This window comes from Musa acuminata, chromosome BXJ1-5 (genome assembly GCF_036884655.1).
Source record: "Musa acuminata AAA Group cultivar baxijiao chromosome BXJ1-5, Cavendish_Baxijiao_AAA, whole genome shotgun sequence".
In the NCBI taxonomy this organism is placed as follows: Eukaryota; Viridiplantae; Streptophyta; class Magnoliopsida; order Zingiberales; family Musaceae; genus Musa; species Musa acuminata.
The window spans coordinates 960,263-981,998 of NC_088331.1; the positions used below are offsets into that span (position 1 = coordinate 960,263).

Sequence of the window (21,736 nt, forward strand, 5' to 3'; positions counted from 1 at the left end):
TCATCTCCTGGTTTGATGCTTTAATCTCTCTCTATCACACACACACACACAGCAGACAAACACATGCTTTAAGCACAAGCAGTACACGCAACCGGACATAGAAAAACATGAACACACACACACACACAACGGCCATAACAGCGGTCTCTGTGCTTTAAGCACACACCTATTTACGAGGACGATGAAACCCAAATTGCGAGCCGATTATATCAGATACATCACCCGAAAGATTAGCCAACAATATGCATCACTCTCCGGCTGAGTGCTCTCGAATCATTACATCCACCATGATTCGTACAGTCCAGCACTTGCGACGAGACAAGGCCCAAATATTACTGGGTGCGAGTCCTGCTGTTCTCTGCAGCTCTTACTTGAAGAAAATATGGGTGTGCCTGCCAACAGCAACAAGAAAAAGCCAATTAATACAATCAAAAGCAAAAAATGACAGAGAACTAGAACAAGTCCAAACAATGTGGCAATGGATTTGATCACTAAAGGTTCTCGAAAGATGTAAAAGGTTTTTTTTTACCATTTTTCTACTGTAAAAGAAAGATATTTCTTTTACATTGACAAAACAAAGAAAGATATTTTTATCACCAAACAATGGGACATTTCTCGAGAGGAAATAGCAAAGAATATATACCACTGAAGATCATATATATATACCCTAGGAATCAGTTATGGAAATAAAAAACAGCTAAACCTAGGAGGTCCCATGATGCATACTCCAAAACAGATATGGTACAACCACTTGAAATAGTATGACTGTCTACCCCGAGAATGATGTTGGGCTAACAACTAGAATTTGTACAAAACAGTATACAAATTGAACCGTCACTAGGTCCCAAAAAACAAAAAAATGCAACAGCATATGAAGACTATGCAACATTACTGCATGACTTATTTTAAATAAATGCTTAAAAATAGAACCATGTTATGTTACCATGGCTTCTCGTGCTGTAAGCCTATCCTGGTGGTCATAGCGAAGAAGCCTATCAAGAAAATCTATTGCCTGCATGCATATCATAGAAAGATATCATACTCGAACTAAAATTTAAATATAATGATCATGTACTGATATTCTTTTAATGCTAATCAAGAACCTCTGGAGAAACTAGATGTTGGTTATCTGCATTAATGAATCGAGCCCAAGGTTTCCTGCTATGCCTGCAAAATATAAGGCAAGAAAAAAAATTCTCAATCATTTTATAGGTCTTCAAAATTGCTAATGAGTCTTGTGAGACAATTTATCTGTCTCCCCATAAATCATTTAACTGAAACATCGCTTTAGTTTCATTGCTAACTCAAACCACCTAAATAAAAAGAGTCCAAGATATACCTTCCAACAAGAGCTTCAAGTTGTGGATCAAGCTCTAGACGGTATTTGTTCAAGTAAGCATTTAACTCATCTGTTCCAAGAACCTGAGAGAATCACCACCACATAGTTCTCTTAATGTGGTTGACATAACAAGATTACTTACAGATAATTAAGCTTCAAAATGCTAGCAGACAGTGCAAGCTGCTTAAGCAAATGAAACATGACATTGGTCTGATATTTAGCAGCAGTACAGATAGTTACTCAATTAAGGAAAAAGAGTAATGAGAAGTCATCATCCTGAACTCCTTTCACAGTTTAGATTCTCTACATTTACAAATGTCAATAATAATAAAACTGAATCAAGGAACAAGTGGTGACACCTAGATTAAAACAATGAAAAACAATTAACATATCCGAAACTTATATTTACCTTCGCAATTTTTACAAGCTGATCATGATTGTCATGTCCATAAAAGAAAGGTTCCTTGCGAAATATCTGCAACCAAGTAAAAGATCACAAACTTAAGATCATGATAAATAGCAAAAGTATCAATTAACAATAACAAACACCAGATAGCTAATCTAATTAATGAATATGAAGTACCAAAAAGAGATTAACTTCAAACTAGAGGGTACACAAGCATATACCATTCCAGCAAACATGCATCCAAGGCTCCACATGTCCAAGGAGTAGTCATAATCCTGTAAATCAACAAGTAGTTCTGGCCCCTTGAAGTACCTATGTCACAAGATATGCTGTAAGAAAATGGATGATGAAGAGAATAATCTTACAAGTTATAACTGAGAAAATAAGTTTCATATAAAACCTAAACATACATCTAAGTAAGGAAAAGTAAACATGAGAAAAGTAGTGTGATTTCTGCCTCTCCTCTGTAACAAAATTACATGATCTATTGGTCTGTGCATGTTCATGAATGAACTTGAAAGTGTCAATCTTACCCTCTATAATAGAACAGTTTTTGTGCCTCGAACCTTGGACACCCAAGTTGCAAAAGAGCAATCTGGCTGATGTATTACTCAGATAATACCACAATACCAAGCAACGAAACTCTTTATGTAAACCAAGAAATTATATTTTTTTCACATTCATCATTATATAATCTGTTAGTGGCCTAAGCCCATGAGCTCGCAAGATTTTGTTCACTTTGGTCTACAATTCACATAATTTTGTCCTCTATGGACCACCCCAATAGGCACCTCAAGAAAGATGAGTTGTCAACTCTCCTGCTCCTGATTGATGTAGGACTCTGTGGCATCACCAGGGCTCCCCAGTTGGATGATGACCCATCCAGGGGTCTAGGATACTTGTGGGTTCTCTAACAGCCTTAGTGATTTCCATAATTCAACATCTGTAAGGAATCAATTAACCAAGGGTCATATAACAGCCAGCTACACTCCTCAAAGTGTCTTTTGGAGTTGACCCCAGAAGACAAAACCATGATGATTGTATCCCCGAGCCAAGGACAGATTTGTGCATCATCATGCACCATTGGTATTTGTAGAACCTATGCTTTGCACAAAGCACATTGTAAAGTATTACCTATTCATAACTGCTTTTCTGACATTTATTTCCTCAACAATGCTATATAAGCAATTAAGTATTTTAGCAACCTGGTGAGTGTTGCCTGGAAACTTCCGTCTTCTCAATGATAGCACTATATAATTTGGCATGACTCAGGACCTTATATATCTAATGTCGTCAATAGATGTAGGTACAGATTCAGTTAGGTGCATGGAAGTGGCTAATTTTGTTAATTTCTATATAATTTATAGGAAGGAAGCATCCATAGAATAAGGTGTATGAATTATTACCATGAACTATCCAAAGAGAGAAAAACATGATAGATGAAAATTTCCAGTCATTAAACTTGGACACACTTCTATTACTGCAGAATAATAGACTCGGAAGAATTGCTAAGTTTAGCTATTCATAAGCCTACCAAGCTCCATTACTTGTTTGTACTACTGCTAACTAACAGAACCAGAATAATTGCTATGAGAATTGTAACTAATGAAGATGCCTCGTCATGATGAAAAAACATCCAGCAACAGTGAAGGTGAAAATTTTGCAGTTAAGAAGAATTGTAAAAGTCATTAGTGACAATATAGGAACTGCAAACAGCATCAACACTATGCATATGCTGACACTCAAGAGTCTCAGACTAACCTTGATGCAACACGAACATTATACTCTTTGCCTGGATGGTAGAACTCGGCAAGTCCCCAATCTATCAAGCGAAGCTTCCGAAGCTCATGATCTATCATGACATTGTGAGGCTTGACATCTCGATGCATGATACCTTGTGAATGACAGTAATCTAGTGCCTGAAGTAATTAAAAAACAGAAAATTAGCAACTATCAATAATTAGGGTTTCTTACCAAACATAAGATTGACTCTAAGAATGAGAAAATATTCTTAAGAGCCTATGTGGCATAAGGTTATATTAGTGGATGCATATTATAGTCAATCAACAACAAGGTATTTATCGATCTGAGCATGAACAGAGCACAGACCACCCCCAATTCGGGCAGTCCGTTCTGCCGTAACTAATAAAACCTAAAAACTATTAAATTAGGGCTTGAGTTTGTGAGCCCTCAGCTCCATATGCAAAGACACCATAAGCCCTCAATGCTGCTGACCTTGGATATGCTTCATCCTCTTCTTTTTTTCCACTTCCTCCTTCCTCTTCACCCTCCTCTTCCTCTACCGCCCCTCCTCATCTTCCTTCCTCTTTCTCCTTCTTCCTCCACCACCTCCTTTTCTTCCTTCTTCCTCCTTCCTCCTTCCTCTTCCTCCACTGCCTCCTCTTTTTCCTACATCTTCCTCCTCCCCTTCCTGCATTGGTTCCTCGTCTTCCTTGCTCTTCTCCTTCTTCTTCCTCTTCAGTATATACTGATGCATTGACAGTACATCGGTACCAGCAGTAGGTACCAGTTTGGCATGGGACCTACAGGTCTGGTACGAGATTGTTCCTTGATCAGCTTATCTGCTTGAAGTCATGTACAGAACTTTGAAGGTGTGGCTCATTAAACAACAAAAAATAGCTTAGGGAACCAAGTCAGAACTGATTTTTTTACAAGATGGACAATGTTTATATCACAATTCCATTCCATTATAAAGTATATAATATCGGAAAGAACTATCTAGCACTCTCTTTTTTTAAGTCACAACAAAAGCTCCACAACAGGTACAAGGATGGACAAGGTCATAGAACTGGTCAAATTTAAACCAATCCCAGATATTTGATCAGCATTGCAAATTTAATAATTAAATTCAGAAAATCTAAATAACTCAATCTCATTGTATGCATTACATATAAGGAAATCATCATCAAATGCATAAAGTCATCACCTCTACTGTTGTGATGCATAAACAATTGTTACAAGTAGGTGTTGCAAACATTAATATTAAGTTCAGGCTTTCAGCTATATTTTGGGGATCAAGCACCAAGAAATGAAGGACTTATATCCACAACAAGAGGACAAAACTAAACAGTATTGTTAAATTTAGTTATATCTTGCACTTCAGAAACATGGACCACAAAAGAAAATGAGAAGTAGACAAGGAAACAACCTTAAGAAGCTCATAGATATAGTAACGAATGTCATAGTCGGTCAATGTAGGGTATAGGACTTTAAAATCTGTGTTGTTCACATATTCAAATATCAAGCTAGGAGTTTTTGAATGCTGGTCCCTGACAATGTCAAGCAATTTCACAATATTTGGGCCACCACAAAGGTTCTGAAGAATCTTTATCTCCCTCTTAATCTGCAACAATAGGGAAATGTATAAGACATAACTGCACATGGTAACACATTAGATAAGTACATGAACAAATATCTTGTTCGAAAAAATTAAGGCTGATAGTTTCAAAGCAAACATTGATTTAAAGAGATATAAACAAAAAGAAATAAGAATTGGTAGCTGCACATGAGAAACTTAAGCACTAAGTTTCTTATATGCACATTTTTCCATTTTCTCATACAGAATATCAGAAACAAGGGCACAACCAAAAAGGTAGTCCTTCACTTAACATTACTACATTTGCCTCGAGGAAATGAAAAGATGAATGGTTGCAGGTAATTGTTTACACTGTTGGAACTACCATGGACTGAAGTCATTGACAGCTTCTAACGCTTCCGAAATGTCTTGACCAACAGCAAACACAATAAACCAAAGTTTTTTATATTCAGAAAAGTGAAGAGTTCTATCTCTGCTAAATAATACCTTGCTTGATCAAGTACTTCATCAAGGTTTTAATATTTATTGTTTCCATAAAAAGATGAAAAATATTGCTCACTCAAAAAAAATCAAAGTGATGCTACTAATTCTAGTTTTTACTAATCTGAATGAATTGCTATGTTGCATTATGTAGAAAAAAATACTATGGATACTCAGAAACAAATTTGGATAAAATATACATAGAACTAAGGTCACTATATATAGAATTTAGTTCATAAGAAAAGGAATATTAAATAAGTGTGGTGTTCATATATAACATTTTCTTCGACTATAGATAACATTCTAAAGTTTGAATACAAAAATCAAATTTCAATATAGTATGGTAATAAAAAATGAATAAGAAGGATATTCTATAACTTTTTCAATGGAAAGTTGTATTCCTCGACAAATCTAAAGTCAATTCTTCCATCAACATCTTCAAGGATCATCATATCATTCAAAGGGGAATGCACCAAGGGAGCAGATGAAAGCATCTTTCAAGTCAAAATTATAATCACAGAGTATATTATCTCAGAAAAATTTTGAAAATCGATTAAGCATCTCAATGACCTTTTTGTTTCTTTAATTAGTGTAGTTGATTGATACCTTTAGTCTTGCATAAGATTGTTGCAGGACTCCATGGAAAATATGTAATTAGTCTAAGCTCCCATGCTCAACAGCATGTTCTTGAAGATCTTCAACCAATTCAGGAAACTCGTAAAAGGCAATTGATATGCTCGCTTTTATGTATTCTTATGCAATGTGATCTCATAGTTGTTTCATGACAGTGCATTTAACTATAAAGCCTTCAACTGAAAAAGAAAAAAGAGGCTGGGAAAAATGGAAATAAGTGGAATGAGACATATCTCCTTCTGTTTATCTCGTTGGATTTGAACCAATTTTGTGTTGACCTGATCAGGGCCTATTGGTTTCTACTACAACGAATAATATCCAGCTCTTTTCAACATCAACCTTAGTTTCAGCTAGAACTCTGACAAGTTTGTTTCTTCCATTTCAAGCAAAACTTAAACCACGCATGAAGCTGCTGGAATTATTAGCCTAGTTTATAAGCTCAGAATATCATAAGTGATTACAGTTTCGAGATTAACAGCATTAGTACCTTTTTTTTCTTCACAGGCTTGAGGATCTTGATGATGCAACGCTCATTGTTGGAAACATTTATGCCCTCAAATACCTCACTATATTTTCCTCTGCCAACCTTTCGAACAACCTCATAGTCATCTTGATCCCTGAGTTTATGAAACATGAACATGCCAAAAAAGTTACCAGAGAACTGAATTGCTTTGAATGACCCTACCAATATATGGCAACATATAAATAGCTCTGTTCATAAAAGTTATATAGATTGCTGCTTTTTCTTCCACATGCTCCATTGATCAAAAGGTGATACTTACATAATGGGTATAAAAGCAAAAAAAATAATTTGCATGTATAGGCAACCAGCGAAAAATTTACTTTGACAAAGAAGGCATTTCAAGCCCACAATCTAAAACTGCCAACTATCAGAAGCATCAACAAATAACCAAAATACCAGAGTTCCAGAAAAGAAATTCACAGGAAAAATATATATATATCACATATGATGTTCAAGCCATCACTCCATTCTAAGTCCTTGTCGAGAAATATTAACAAAACCTCATAAACTCTTACAGGTTTCTTCCATTTTCATTTGCCTTGCTTTTTGAAATCTATCAGCACGCTCCTCAGCCCCCAAACAATTTTGCGCTACTTTATCCACTAAGTGCATCCAACAAGCACATGATGCCACATGTTCCACAAAACATCAGTGACTTGTCTCATGGATGCATTACACCATGCTTGGACTTCTTTCGGTTGCACGATAGTTCGAATTTTTGTGTTTCATGTTGCTTCAACATAGTTTTTTTTTTTTTGGCTATAGTTTATGTTTCAAATATTGGAAAATTGTGTGCCTTAACAAACCTAGATATTAATCGAACTAGAGCATATGGAGTAAGATTATGCAAATCATGAGAAACGATTGCTTAACTCTCGAATCTACAGAAAAAAAAAAAACAATTATCGAAAATTATATCCAATTCGTATAACGCCAATAATTCTAGACAATTTTCATCACACACAAACAGAAAGGGAGAAATTAGGGTTAGGGTTTGAGTAGGGTTTCGATATCTCGCGTACCCCCACTGGACGGTGAGGGATTCGTAATCCCAGTAGTCCTTGGGCCGGAGGACGTTGACGTCGGCGTAGACACGAGCCTTGGACATCGTCCCGTTATCGACCTCGCGGGTCTCGATCTTGCCCTTGAGATCGGCGATTCGGTCACCACTTCCAGGCGGAGGAGCAGCAGAAGGGGAGCGCGCCGGAGGAGCGGGGAGAGCCACGAGCACAATAGCTAGGAGGATTGTGACGAGGAACCGGCGATCGGGGGCATCTCTCATTCACTCTCCCTCGTCTCTCTCACCGACTCCCTCCGAAACGATGGCTCAGTAGTCCTCTTCAAATATCTCTACGTTTATGTACCATGTTTAATATCCATCGTCTTCGTCATGGGATTCCAACCCTTGTCCAGCAGCGCGTTATGACCCGACTTTGTGACGAGAGTGGTGTTTCGAGCGCATCACCGCGAGCTCTCGCCGTTCGATGTTGGCCACGTAGCTTTATCCCGCTGATCATGATTTCAGTCGGCACCGAAGCAGGCCTCGCATTCTTTTCTCGTTTCCCGAACGTTTCCATTTACTTCGCGCTGCGATTCCGATTCGAGGACACGCACGTCTCACCGGCCATCACGACGCCTAAACTCACATGGCTGCGGGGCCCGAGGCAGACAACAAAGGGCCCCACTAAGGTCCTCCAAAGGGCCCACCTCACCACCGAAATCGTTGCGAAGCCTTCTTGCTTCTCTTTGGGCCTCAATGGGCCGGAGAAACGGGTACACGGAGCTGCATAGATCCGAAAACGAAGTTGTAAGATGCGTGAAAAAAAAAATGGAAATCTAAGGTTACAATGTAAACAATTTTATTAGAGAAATTGGATAAGATTTTAAATATATGCAATTTAAATGCCTTTTGAGATTTATTTTTAACAAAAAAATCATTAAACATGAGACCTTCCACGCAAGTCAACAGCGGCGACCGACATCCAAAACGCACCGCCTCACTTCCACGGGTTCTCCTGTCTCATCCGACCCAGCGGACAAGAATCATTGAAAACCAATTGGTACGAACCAATCATGCAGGTGACGCGTCCGACGTCGAGGCCGCCAACCCTGTGACGTGGCCACTCATCCCTGGCTCGGCACAAGCAGGTGAGCAGCAATCGGGACACGCCGACTTGGCGAGCGCACGCGCACGTGGGCACGCGGCAGCGTCTAACGTTAGGTCGCTGCCGTGGGTCCATCGCACGAGACTTCAACCACGAAGAGCGATACCACCGACGAGTGACGACAAACGTTCGCGGAGGGCGGAGCAGCACGAGAGTCGGCAACAAGCGTCGGAGACAGCGACCGTCGCTTTTTCTCGCATCATAAATCGGAGGGACGGGGAGGGGTCTAGAAGCGTGCGTTCGATCGGCGATTGAGATCTATGGAGTACTGGTGGGAGCAAGTGGTGCTGCTTCCCATGCGGCGAGTTCAGGTCGGCGTCGCCGCCCGGCTCGGCATCCGAAGGAGCGGTGAGATCTCGGTCCGGTGTCCTCCGCGAAGGTCTCGTTACGTTGAGTTGGGACGGCGATGTAATTTTGCTTCTGTTGGCAGGGCTAAGGAAGCTGAGGGAGGAGGTGAGGACGTGCGAGTACGAGGACGTCCATGTGCTGTGGGAGATGCTGCGCAAGAGTACTGACACCGAGACCCGACGGCAGACGCCGGCCATCCAGCGGCGGCGGAGGACCTCCCTCTTCCATTGGTCTCCTTGTCACCTCCGTCGCAACCTCTAATTCGTTTTCTTGTGCTGCCGCTCTCTCTCTCTCTCTCCCTCTCTGGCCATTTGACATTCTACGGAGGCACAATCTCCGGGGCTCCGATTGTAGTGATATACTAGTCGTCGTCATCATAGAGTAAGAAATGATGAGGATGAACACAGCAGCCTCTCGCTACTACGCTTGCATACCATGAGATCACAGTTCGCAAATCATGATGTAGTAAGAAATGAAGACGAAAGAAATGTTATATGGGATCTTCGTCAAATTTGCATGAGGAAAACAAATGGTTACGTGACCATATAAGAACCAATATTAGATAGATTTGAATTGGATTTGGGATGAGTTTGTATTTATATATATATATACGAAATCGGATTTAAACTCGAACGTCAATTAATTGGTAGGATTCGAATTAGAACCGAGTTTAGATTAGCTAGCGTGCTGTTCTTTGCACACCACCCGAGAATTTTAATGCTACTTGAAACTGTGAAGGCCCAAAACTCCTACTCCTCGTCGATGGTAGAGATGATGCTGATGTTGTCTCTCATACTCGAAAGGACATAGGATGATGGTGGTTCCTTCCTAATCGATTGCAGCTTCGTTTGTGGTGTCGAGTCTCGTCTCCATGCAAGAGATAGGAGAAACCCACCGAGCGTCCAATGAACAACCCACCCTACTGCACTCCCTGTGCCCAAAGAGTCAAAGATAGAGATGGACATGATCTACTCCAGTACAAGTCTTTGCCGTCCCCGAGCTGTCAAGGCCACTGCACACATGTCATCCCAAGCTTCACACCACCACCAGGTCCCCCCTCTCCGCCTTCCCCGAGCTGCCGAGGCCACTGCACACATGTCATCCCAAGCTTTCACACCGCCAGGTCCCCCCCCCCACCCCCTCCGGTGGTGCGTCAGTGTCCTTCGGGAGGGATGGATGATGGCCAGCGAATGACATGGAATGTTCTTGGCATTCGATGGCATGATCTTTGATCCCCATGAGGATGGATGGTCCTCTCTCGCTTATCTAGATGTACGCAGCTGGCTCACTCTGACGCATCTCTCCCATTATGGAGCTTGCCACAGTTTCCTCGCCTTGGCCAAAACCAACATCGAGAAATAGGAAGAAAGAGAGGAGGCAGTGTGGTTCTTCTCTCCCCATAGTTGATGGTGGTCGGTCATGGTGGAAGATAGGTTGGCGGAAGCCCCTGGCTTTGCACTGCCGCAGAACATCTTTCTGGCAGACTGCCAACAACACTCCGTTCTCGCACCGGTCTTCACTGTCTGACGAAATCAGTTTACAGTAGTAACGAGGAGATGTATTTGCCTGACCTCCAATAATTAATGGGATGGCATGATAATTGCTGGTGATGACACAAAAGTTTCAGAGCAAATGCATTTGCCTGACAACCATGATATGAATCACTACCTCGGCGAAAGGAGAGTCTGACATATCTCTGGAATGTTGATAGAGGAGGAGGAGGAGGATGATGGGGACTCCCATATCTCCTTCCAGTAATCTCTCAGACAAAGATAAAGATTGTTTAAGGGCCATAATATTCATCATCATCCCAACAAGAAGAATGATTGCGGTCGAGTTACATCATCATCCATCAAAGAGATGTCTCGGTTAAAGAACAGTGACAGACACTATGATATGATGCTCATCTCTTAGTACTATCAAAACAACAATGCTCATCTCGAAACAGCAACAAGGAACTGTCGATACCCAAGGATGAAGACAGACTTTATTACGGATATGATGCCGATGCAAAAAAGAAAAAAAAGAAAAATCATATCGTGATATTGAAATAGAGTCACATCAGATCGGACGCTTATCGGAAAGGAAATGGATAGGATCCGAAGAGCAGCACAGATTGGATGCAGCCTAGGGAGTGTGACTTGAGATGTGATGGTGGTGGCATGGTTTGGAGGATACTTAGTTGCGGAAGATGTGATGGAGCACTAGGCAAGTGGCAAGTAACATCATTTGCTTGGCTGTAATGCAAATGGTGACAAGAGCTATCTAATTAGGTACTTACTCTTCCACAAGATGAACACCACACCAACTGGTGCCAAAGCAACTGCATTATATGCTTTTTTATGTAATGGAGACTATCTAACTGACAAGTGGCTATCATGGACTCTTTGGACAAGCTATATGATTGCTGTAGGAAAGGTATTAATTATATGGTGAGCCATCATAATCATCTTACAAAACATCAAAAAGATCAAGAACAAGAAGAAGAAAAAAATGGTTAAAACCCATAAAATTTAGAGTCACCACTTCTTCTTCTTCTTCTTCTTCTTCTTCTTCTTCTTCTTTTTCTGGTGTGAACGTTAGCATCCATATCCATTGCTGTACGTGAACCGAATACAAAAGATCGAGAGAGAGTGAGCGAGCGACGCGTCTTCCGAGTAGTAAACAAAGGGCAGTAATAATTCCTCGAGCCACGCCACCACCACACTTTGTCAAAGGCTGTGTTTGGTGGAGTCAACCTGTTTGCATTGACCTCATCCCAAGTGCTAATGAACCCGACCATTCCAGACTTACCGCAACTCTGCTGGCTCGAGCTGCCATGTCTGCCGCCCCATCGTCGAACGCTTCATATTATACGTCTCCGGACTCCAATCAGGGGACAGCCAGATGGGGATTAGCCATACGGCACGCGAAAACTGGCCATCTCCGAAGCCCGACTCGCTCGCCGATCGTATCGAGGCCGCTGTCTTCTTGTCGCGGATTCGTACTGCGACACGGCCTTCGCTTAGCATGTGCAGCACAGGGTTTAAGTTTCCTTCCTCTCCAAGGCATCTCGTATGATATTAGTGCGTACTCGCCATCAGGAAACACTTACTGCGTGCTGCTGCAACGAGATGGTCCCATCTGCCACCGGGCGACACCGGAGCTGGACTGGGACTTGGCTTCATCCCTTTCCTGGGAGAAACCAAGACAGCAATGGACAAATTAATGGCAACAGGAAGCATCTTGACGCCTGCTCCGAGAACAGCAGCATCTCGTCCGAAGCTCGCATGGCCAAGGTTAATGCCATTTGCCGATATCCTACGATTCCGGTCACCCATTTGCTCCGCGATGGCTCGACAAGCTCGTGTTGGATTCATCGACCCCATCGGTTCTTTCGCGAATCTCCTCGCACGCCATCGTACCGGCTTGCCACGAATACCGTGTAATCAATTGCCACCAAAAATTATGTGGAAGCTGGCATCCATGATTGGATCGACCGCATTCATAGGTTCGTTATGCATCACGTAGAGAATCTATTGCTGGTGGATGCAAGTATGCCGGTACAGTATCATGTACAATGAGTCGTAGACAAACGGATCATGGCGATCGGAAGGTGAGATTTACTTGTCTCACTAAATCTTTGTACCTTTTTAATGTCAATCATAAGCAAGTTGCTTAGCATCAACAAAGATAAAAAGTCGTATTTATATATATATCGATTCCATCACGTCTTCATAGTTGGTCCGTCAACTAAACCAACCTCATCCGAACAAAATAAAGAAGATCGAACCGTTGATCTCCTATCGAACGGTGACGAGATCATCGTCGTCGTCGTCATCACCTGATCGTTGTCTAATCATTGTCATCCTCTTAACTTCGAACCGTCCATACTTAACTTCGAACCCGTCCTCGACCCTTCATCTGACGTCCCATGAAAACAACTGCAGTAACGGCGGAGGCACCGACCCGAGAACGTCATCTTTTTATTGGTGGGAAAGACGTGGGACCCAACGACGGTACGCCATTGCGAGTCTGTCGACACAAGCGAGCTGGGCCACGGCGGTACGCCCGAGCCAGGAGGTACGCGTCTGCCCACTTCTCGCCGTCATCATAATCACGTAGGGCGTTGATCGGGCGGTGCACCCACCCCCACCGTCATTAATTGGGTGGTGCGTGAGACGCCCACCCCATAATGATGATGCGCCGTTACCCGCCGCTTACCGTCCACGTGGCTCGATGACGGCGAACCTCGCATCTCGATTACGTGATCTGTGGCGCCATTCGCGCCACGCCAGCTTCCCTCCACGTATCTCCATTATGTGTATATATATACACATCCTTTCATATGATCATACGTCAACATATACGCATGCATGATATGGTATGATAACGTATGTTATTATGGACATGGCAACGGAATAGCTGCGGCGCAGGAAGTGAGCAGAGGGACCGCGCAGCCACAGCCGCCATTTCCATCTGGAAGCCCAACCCCACCTCCTTCGCTTCTTTTACAGCTATAGACGCACACCGCTCTCGCTCTCTCTCTCTCCGGTCTCTTCTGTTCTCTCTCTCTGACCGATCAGCTGCTGCTGTGTATAAAAGGAGGGAGGAAGAGAGTCACCCCACCTCCACACCTCATCTCAACTACTGCACTGACCGAACCCCATCTCTTATCCTTCCCATCTCTGTTCTTTCCTCCCACCAGGGAAAGGGAAGGGGTATAAATAGCCCACCTCCATCGCTCCCCTTCGGTTCATGCCAACCACTACTTGCCTTTGAAGAAAGAAAGAAGTTCCACTGGTATCACCGACTTCCCCTACTGGGGAAAGAGCAGATACATACATATCTGAAGACAGAAGCGGCAGCGGCGCGTTTCTGTTTGTTGTGCTACGCACCAAGTGATCGAGCCTAGTGAGAGGACAGAGGGAGACACACCTGAATCATCCCTCACTTTCGCCACCTTTATTGGCTGCCAATAGCGACCGGCCGGTGTTACGTAAGAGAAGGATGGTGGAGTCCATGGTGGTCGTGGCGATCAGGGAGTACGACGCGGAGCGGGACCGGGTGGGAGCGGAGGCGGTGGAGCGGATGTGCGAGGTGGGGCACAGCGGCGGTGCCATGTCCCTCTTCACCGACCTCCTCGGCGACCCCCTCTGCCGTGTCCGCCACTCCCCTCCCTTCCTCATGCTGGTCCGTATTCCTCCTTTTTTTCCCTCTCATTCTTTCCGATCATCTCCCCGTTTCTGCGTTAACGTACTTTGGACTTGTTATCGCGATCGTCTTTCTCTTCGGTAAGTGTTTGTACGCGAATAACCACGATCATGATGTTAATATAGGTGGCAGAGCTGGTTAGCGGGCCGGAGAGGGAGATCGTTGGGCTCGTCCGCGGGTGCATCAAGACCGTGGCCTGCGGCACCCCCTTGTTATTACCCTCCCCCGCGAAGCACCACACCGCCCCCGCCGTCCCCATCTATGCCAAGGTGGCCTACCTCCTCGGCCTCCGCGTCTCCCCCGCTCACCGGTGAGTCTCACCACACGTTCATCTCCCCCCGTCGCTCTAATCACCGTCTTAGTACCGATCTAATCGAGCGGCCTCCTCAGGCGAAGGGGGATCGCGCTGAAGTTGGTGCGGAGGATGGAGGAGTGGTTCAAGGAGAAGGGGGCGGAGTACGCGTACATGGCGACGGAGAAGGACAACGAGGCGTCTTTCCGCCTCTTCACCGGGCGGTGCGGTTACTCCAAGTTCCGCAACCCGGCCATTCTGGTGCACCCCGTGTTCGCCCACCGCCTTCCCCTCCCCCCACGCGTCGCCATCCTCCGCCTCACGGCCGCCGATGCCGAGGCCCTCTACCGCCGCCGCTTCGCCGCCACCGAGTTCTTCCCCCGCGACATCGACGCCGTCCTGGCCAACCCGCTCTCCCTCGGCAGCTTCCTCGCCGTCCCCGCGGGCTGCTCCGCCGCGGCCCGGTGGGAGGGGGCCGGCGCGTTCCTGGCCGACCCGCCCGCCTCGTGGGCGGTGGCCAGCGTGTGGAACTCAAAGGAGGTGTTCCGGCTCGAGGTGCGGGGGGCAGGGCGGTGGCGGCGGGGGCTGGCGCGGGCGAGCCGGGCGGTGGACCGGGCGCTGCCGTGGCTGCGCATCCCGTCGGTGCCGGACCTGTTCCGGCCGTTCGGGCTGTACCTGCTCTACGGGGTGGGCGGGGAGGGACCCGCGGCAGCGGCGCACGTGCGGGCGCTGTGCGGGCATGTGCACAACATGGCGCGGGCGGACCCGGGCTGCCGGGTGGTGGCGGCGGAGGTGGCGGCGTGCGAGCCGCTCCGGGAGGGGATCCCCCACTGGGGCCGCCTCTCTTGCGCGGAGGACGTGTGGTGCGTGAAGCGCCTGGCGGAGGAGTACAGCGACGGGTCGCTCGGCGACTGGACCAAGGCGCTTTCCCCACCCTCCATCTTCGTGGACCCCAGGGAATTCTGAATCGGACGGTCACGCTTCACCGGCTCGTCGTCTTCTTCTTCTTCCCTGTGTCTTATCGAAAGCACAAGGACAACGTGACGGTGCACGAGGTGGCTGTTTCCGTCATCGTAAAATGCAGTGATAGCCTTCGTTGGTGTCACGCGCAACGCTTTTTTGTCGTGTCGTGTTTCTGTCGTGAGAGGCGATATCGACGGTGGGAGACGTGGAACGCGTGAAAGCCAAATGGGGGAGCGGGAGCAGGAGCAGGAGCAGGATAAGATGCGGCGGAGGAAACGTTGTCGTCGGCTTTTGGTAACTACGTTACACGAGAGAGGCTTTGGACCGCTCCCTCCTCTCTCCCTCTCTCTCTCTGCTCGTCGTCTTTGCTTTCGATGCCATTGCTAATGTGACCCTATTCGATATGCGCGCCACCTGTCGGTGATTTCTGCTGGCCTTAGGAACCGTTCCATATTATATATAATGCACGGCCATGGATTGGACGGCCAACTAAGTATCTGATCCACGAGTGTATCGTAACACACCGTTCAGAGCGTTCCATATCATTCCCCTCCTGGATTTTGTTGGCAGACAGGGTTGGGTCACTGAGTTCTCCTTGCCGGGGCTTCATGCGCTTCCTGCTTTGCACCCTTTGCCTCCGTTTTACCTATCATTCGGACCCACATTTGCACATTCCACCGTGGTGGAAGTCTACGTTAAGGTCGAGTCAAGGTGACGGCCAACTACAGCTGGAACAGAACAAATGTTGCTTTCTGGCTCAGTTGGAACAACACGAATTCTCTAATAATCATAGATTTTTCCTAGTCTGATCCACAACATAAACCAAGACAGAAATCATGAAAAGATCAAACTGGTTCATAACTAATACATCATTTTAAGTTTTAGCTCTTCTTCTTCTTCTTTCCAACACTCGTTGTTGAACCAAATGCCAGCCATATCCATGTATTTATTACTCATCCTTGGCTTCCGATTCTGATCCCAAGTAGACTCTGCTGGAACCAGGCGACCCCTCGTGTGGTGGTACATGCACAAGGACCGGTGGTCATCATCCATTCAGAACAACCTATCAAGAAGATCTGCTTCTTAGCCATCCCACCGGACGTTCGAATCCTTTCTCGCTCTAGATTTCGGTCATCTGGCAACTGCGCTTAATTAATGGCACTACCTCAAGATCGTCTAGTATGATGCGTAACTAGTATTGTGTGTACTTGCGCTCTCTCTTCCCCTACGAAACCGAATGCCTGGTGTTCCTCGAATGCGTGGACTTGGCCTCCTCCTGAGCGACGGAGCCGGGGCTCTCCGACATGTCCGAGCTGCTGTTCTCGCCGCCCTGCCCTTTGCCCGACCACAGCTTGCTCAGTATCCTCTTCGGCAGCAGAATTCCCTTCACCTTGCCGTTGCCCTTCTCGTCGCCGTGCTTGCTGACATCACTGCCGCCGCTGCTCCTCTGACTCCCCCCACCTCTACCCACCGGACCGGCGGACTTGAGAGAGTTGATGTCCCAGCCCGCCGTCGGGACGCCGTCCCAGTCGTCCTCCGTGTTGGTCGTGACGGCCGATCTTGAACTGCCGTACGAACCGCCATTTTCGCGGAGCAGCGCCTTCACGTTGCCGGGGAGTTGGGATACGCCGCCGGCAGCGGGAGCCGCAGCAGCTCTCATCTGCACGAAGAAGAGGATCTGGACCACGACCCTGAGCGGGAGCCGCTCGTTCTGCACCGCGTGTACGCAGGCATCCGTCGACAGCTTTCTGCAGTCCATCATGCTGCAGATTCTCCTCTTTTCGCTCTTGCTTAGCCCCGGGTGCTCCTGCACACACCATGAGGGCAACAGATAAGGATCGATTCTGAGCTGCGATCAGAGAAGCGCACGGCGTCCGGTGATTTTACCTTGAGGTACACATCGATGGCACGGTAAAGCCCGTCGTGCACCGGCGTCGAGGCAGCCGACACCATTTCAGCCAGTTCCACAAACTTGGGAAGAGGTAGATCGGGGTCTTTCGCGACTTCGGCAAGGTACTCATACACCAGATTCGCAACGGCAGCTTTCGAGCTTGGAGAAACGAACACCGGGCTCCTCACCTCCACGACCTCCTCGGAAGCCTCGGGACTGGTTCGAGCAGTGCCGTCGTCCTGCGTCACGAACTCCTCCACGACGCTTGCAACCAAGTCGACGTCGTACACGGTCTCCCCTGTCGCAGAAGGCAGCAGCAGGTCGGACGCAGCAGCTTCCTGTAACTGGCGTCCCGCTCGCCTGATCAACTCTTTCTTGCAAGTCTCTCCACATTCCAGTGCGCTTGCGGACCTCAACAACTTCAGCAGGAAGCTGCACGAAACGGAACCCGGTTCCGTGGGTAATAACCAAACGATGGTCTCCAGTATCGTCCGAGACCTCATGGGATCGCTTCCGCAGGTCACCGAGCCTTTGGCGAAACCCGGAAGCCTCCTGTATGCGTAGGCCTTCAGAGCTTCCCCGACCACATCGTCAGCGATGTTCCCCTTCGTCCTGATGGCGATTAACACCCGCTTGTACGAATCCATCTCGAGATCGCAGAGGTCCTCCACCCACCAATCCTTGGGCACCGACTGCTGCTTCCTGACGCCATTCCAATGTGGGTCGAGGCCGTTTTCGGATGGAAGTTTCTTCCTGTTGTAGGTGTAGGACCAGTCGACCTCGGAGGGGTCGACGGAGGCCTTGGAGGCGATCGAGTCGGTGCAGCGGACGACCAGCTTCAAGTCCTCCGCCCAGGGAAGCAGGGACCTGGTGGTGTGCAGAACTATGATGGAGTCCTTCCACGCGCGTAGGATGCTGGAGCTCAAGAACACCTCGATCTTGTAGATGAGATTCCCTTTCTCCACCGCCTCGTGCATCTCCAGGTACTCTGCCGCGCACCGAGCTGCCACCGCGTTGTACGCGTTGAGGGTGACGATCATGCCGTAGCAAAACTTAGCACAGATTTCGAAGGCGGCAGGGCCACCGGGGATGTCGGGAATGTCGATCTCCTCGTCCTCCTCCTCTTCCGTGGCCGCCACCAGCTTCTGCAGTCGCGGGCTTTTGGATAGAAGAGGGAACTGCGCGTGATAGTCGTGTGAGCATCACCATACACAAGCAAGTACAAGTCACCAGATCCTCGCATGATGGATATAATATGGTGTTCGCTTATGATGATTGACAGTGAAGAAGATTATGGTAAATGCGATCTTAAGGCATATGACAGCAGACTATCGATTCATCGGAATCGATCTTTCTTTCTGCAAACAAGATGATACCGAGTTCAGGCTAACCCTACCTTATGCAGATGAAACTTGACGTCTCCCACATTAACAACGATATCGGTCGCCAGCTCCGTCGCCACGAATCTGTAAAGAGATTTCAAGATTAGGTTTCTGGCAAAAGATGGAGCCTCAGGAAATCTAAATGAACCACAACCACAACTATGGACTCAGATATGCTACCGTAGTTTCATAGAATGCTTTTCGAGACATAGGATCATTTTATATTGAGACTGGTGGATAGATATATGGACTGATACGAGTGAGCCAACACATATCACACATACTCCACATCTAAGATTGTGAATGCAATACAAGACACAAGGAGAAACGAATCACCAAACACCACTGACACTGAGGTTCCAAAGCTACGAAAGCACATCATGGATCGGCATGCACTCTGAGGAGCAATATTAATATGTAGCAGTTTCTTGCTAAGATCTATGGAAAGCCGAGTTGGCTTTGGAGCATTGCTAATTTTTTTTTGCTGCTGATGGAAGCCTATTTTAGTAGCTTATGAGTGAATAATGAGGTTTCAAGGGCTGTTTTTTTACCTGATATTGTTTCCATCGGACTGGAAGGCATCGGGCTTCGATCCAAGCTTCATATACTTCATCTTGACAAAGTAAAGAGGCGGAGGAGGAAGAAGAAGAAGAAAAAGGAAGTCTTTGCTGCTACACTCCAAGAAGCTGAGGACCTTTTATCCCTCCCTCAGCTCATGATAACCACAGCTAAACAGTCGCCCCACATGCCCGGCAATCATCAACAACCGCACTAAACAAAACCCACCATGTGAATGGTGGTGCTCCCTTACAGCAACAAGACCTAATCTGGAGTACGAGCTAGAGATAAAGGATATGGTCTACTGTCTCTCTCTCTCTTTCTCTCTCGTGGCAACTGGTCCTTCCAAAACAAGAGCCGCTGGGTCTTTAAGATCTACCCACACCGTGACGGGTTCTCGTTCCGGTAGAGCAAGCAGGCCACCGTAAGATGCGGTCGGATGCAGAGGCAGCGTTGTTTCCCCGGGCAACGGCAGGCGCCCACGGAGTCCGGAGGCGACTGGGTGGAGCACCGCGCGCGGCACGAGGACGAGGAGGCTCTCTGAGTCCGTAAACAACTCACGGATAGCAAGCACACGCTGACCAATCGTTAATATTAATTTACTCTCCGTCAACCTCCTTGGTTGCTAACTTCCCTTTTTGCCTTCTCCTCTTCCCCCTCTTCTGCTCTGAGATCCGGTGGTGTGATGAGGAGTCTCAGCTGGGAATGCACATTCCCCTCCAGCTCTGCGTCCCAAGTTGTCAATATTGCCTGCAAGGAGAAGACAGCATCTAGGCATGAGGGGCAGGGATGCGGTAAATCCACAGACAATGAGCATCTTTCTCCAGCATGGGAGAAGGGCGTGTAGGGAGACCATCACAACAGCTGCTGAATCGAATCTCATCAAGTTGGGAGGAGAACCCATATGCCACCCTGCACCACCGAAACGAAGGCCCAGAAAGAACAACAAAGCCAGAGAACAGCAAGCTGAACTACAACCTTATCAACCAACCAAAGAAGAGATCAAAAGACTCGACCAATCGTCGGACATGCTAATTTGTCAGATCTCGAAAAGGCTTGGGGACAAAATTAAGCTCAGAGAAAGACGAGGAGGAGGAGGAGAAAGGAAGCTGACGAAATAAACTGAGCTGATAATATCGAGAGTCGGGGAGAAATGAGAAAGTAGAGGATCGAGCAGTCAGTCACTCCCAAAAGGTAAGAATCTTACCGCTTCGCAGGTGTCCTATCGTGATAACTGCAGCAGCAGCAAGCACATCGTCCTCATCGTGGCCATCTGTCAAGCTACGTTACATCCCCTGTCGGTCGGTCACCTCCTCGGTTCCACGCCACCCCACCCCACCCCACCCCACCCCACCCTCCAAAGAGAAGAGAAGAGAAGAGAAGAGAGAGAGAGAGAGAGAGAGAGAGAGAGAGAGAGAGGCAAAGCCACCACCACCTACACGCAGCGACCAGGATGAGAGAGAGGATGTCAGGGGAAGTAGACAGAGGCCGAACCGTAGAAGGCCACCTCTTTCCTGGCTGATACGCGCCGAAGCTTCACTGTCCTCTACTGCTCCTCCGAAGCCACCGCAGGTTACACCCGTTGCTCCTCCCTTCCCTCCCTCCCTCCCCCTACCACCAACCAATGGCTTTAGGATATGAGCTTTGCGCAGTCCCCCTGCTGTCTTCTTTTAAGAGCTTAATCACCGGATTGACGTTTGTGTCCCCGCAACATATACATATATATATATATATATATATCTATATTTACCGCAGTAAGATAACATATTACTGCTTAAAATTTAAATGTATAATTGATCTTCACATCATTCACCGTCTCGACATTCTTCTTTCCCCATTCTAAAGTTGGTTTTCTTTTCCTTTCATCACATCATCATCACTTTGGGAGTTTGCTTGCATGCTCAAGTCAAACGTCAACTTCCCCGACTCCTTTTTTTCTCTTTTGGCCTGTCCCGAGTTTGATGCCGCACATTATCAATCGAATAATGGCCATTAAGATAGCTCCCATATTTGAATTCACATCGAAATATATGATATCAGAAAAACAATATTCTCACGATGAATGAAAATTATATATCTTCGATAATAAAATAAAATAAATGAAGTCGAGGATGTGGTCATAATGGAAACCTCAAAACCTTCAACTCGGGCGACTTCAATCATTCTCTCCATCAAGGAAAAGTGCCTCAAACAATCAATACTTTTGCTGGAGACTTCCTAATGTAC

At 46.5% G+C, this 21,736-nt stretch overlaps 3 protein-coding genes and 1 long non-coding RNA gene across 5 annotated transcripts; 2 read left to right on the forward strand and 2 right to left on the reverse strand.

Moving 5' to 3' along the window:
• Positions 1-51: 51 nt before the first annotated feature.
• On the reverse strand, positions 52-8,141 carry LOC135672879 (casein kinase II subunit alpha-2). The gene is made up of 10 exons (XM_065181340.1): positions 7,741-8,141; positions 6,683-6,812; positions 4,915-5,109; positions 3,507-3,664; positions 1,967-2,057; positions 1,749-1,814; positions 1,340-1,422; positions 1,104-1,167; positions 944-1,012; positions 52-392 (listed from the first exon to the last, which is right to left on the reverse strand). The coding sequence occupies exons 1-10, from the start codon at positions 7,998-8,000 to the stop codon at positions 333-335; spliced, it is 1,176 nt and encodes a 391-aa protein (XP_065037412.1). The 5' UTR covers positions 8,001-8,141; the 3' UTR covers positions 52-332.
• Positions 8,142-8,882: 741 nt separating this feature from the next.
• On the forward strand, positions 8,883-9,726 carry LOC135672882 (uncharacterized). Its single transcript, XR_010513136.1, has 2 exons — positions 8,883-9,231; positions 9,314-9,726. It is a non-coding gene; the product is annotated as an uncharacterized LOC135672882 (long non-coding RNA).
• Positions 9,727-13,649: 3,923 nt separating this feature from the next.
• LOC135672881 (probable N-acetyltransferase HLS1) lies at positions 13,650-16,092 on the forward strand. Its single transcript, XM_065181347.1, has 3 exons — positions 13,650-14,403; positions 14,550-14,734; positions 14,815-16,092. The coding sequence occupies exons 1-3, from the start codon at positions 14,221-14,223 to the stop codon at positions 15,680-15,682; spliced, it is 1,236 nt and encodes a 411-aa protein (XP_065037419.1). The 5' UTR covers positions 13,650-14,220; the 3' UTR covers positions 15,683-16,092.
• Positions 16,093-16,455: 363 nt separating this feature from the next.
• LOC135583702 (BTB/POZ domain-containing protein NPY3-like) lies at positions 16,456-21,120 on the reverse strand. Of its 2 annotated transcripts, XM_065181345.1 has the most exons (6): positions 21,018-21,120; positions 20,718-20,945; positions 19,504-20,260; positions 18,967-19,036; positions 17,567-18,748; positions 16,456-17,486 (listed from the first exon to the last, which is right to left on the reverse strand). In XM_065181345.1, exons 3-6 carry the CDS (start codon positions 19,563-19,565, stop codon positions 16,905-16,907), a joined length of 1,896 nt encoding a protein of 631 aa, XP_065037417.1. In that variant the 5' UTR covers positions 19,566-20,260; positions 20,718-20,945; positions 21,018-21,120; the 3' UTR covers positions 16,456-16,904. The 2 variants fall into 2 exon arrangements, with proteins under 2 accessions (XP_065037417.1, XP_065037418.1); XM_065181346.1 differs by lacking the exon at positions 20,718-20,945 and having other exon boundaries at positions 21,005-21,074.
• Positions 21,121-21,736: the final 616 nt, after the last annotated feature.

Coding starts and splice junctions, on each gene's coding strand:
- LOC135672879 (XM_065181340.1), bottom strand. CDS start 8,000: ATGAGAGATGCCCCCGATCGCCGGTTCCTCGTCACAATCCTCCTAGCT. Junction 6,813..7,740: donor TCCCTCACCGTCCAGTGGGG/GTACGCGAGATA, acceptor TCATAAACTCAG/GGATCAAGATGACTATGAGG. Junction 1,168..1,339: donor CTTGAAGCTCTTGTTGGAAG/GTATATCTTGGA, acceptor TATATTTTGCAG/GCATAGCAGGAAACCTTGGG.
- LOC135672881 (XM_065181347.1), top strand. CDS start 14,221: ATGGTGGAGTCCATGGTGGTCGTGGCGATCAGGGAGTACGACGCGGAG. Junction 14,404..14,549: donor CCCCTCCCTTCCTCATGCTG/GTCCGTATTCCT, acceptor ATGTTAATATAG/GTGGCAGAGCTGGTTAGCGG. Junction 14,735..14,814: donor CGCGTCTCCCCCGCTCACCG/GTGAGTCTCACC, acceptor CGGCCTCCTCAG/GCGAAGGGGGATCGCGCTGA.
- LOC135583702 (XM_065181345.1), bottom strand. CDS start 19,565: ATGAAGTATATGAAGCTTGGATCGAAGCCCGATGCCTTCCAGTCCGAT. Junction 19,037..19,503: donor TCCGATGGAAACAATATCAG/GTAAAAAAACAG, acceptor ATCTCTTTACAG/ATTCGTGGCGACGGAGCTGG. Junction 17,487..17,566: donor CCATCGATGTGTACCTCAAG/GTAAAATCACCG, acceptor TGGTGTGTGCAG/GAGCACCCGGGGCTAAGCAA.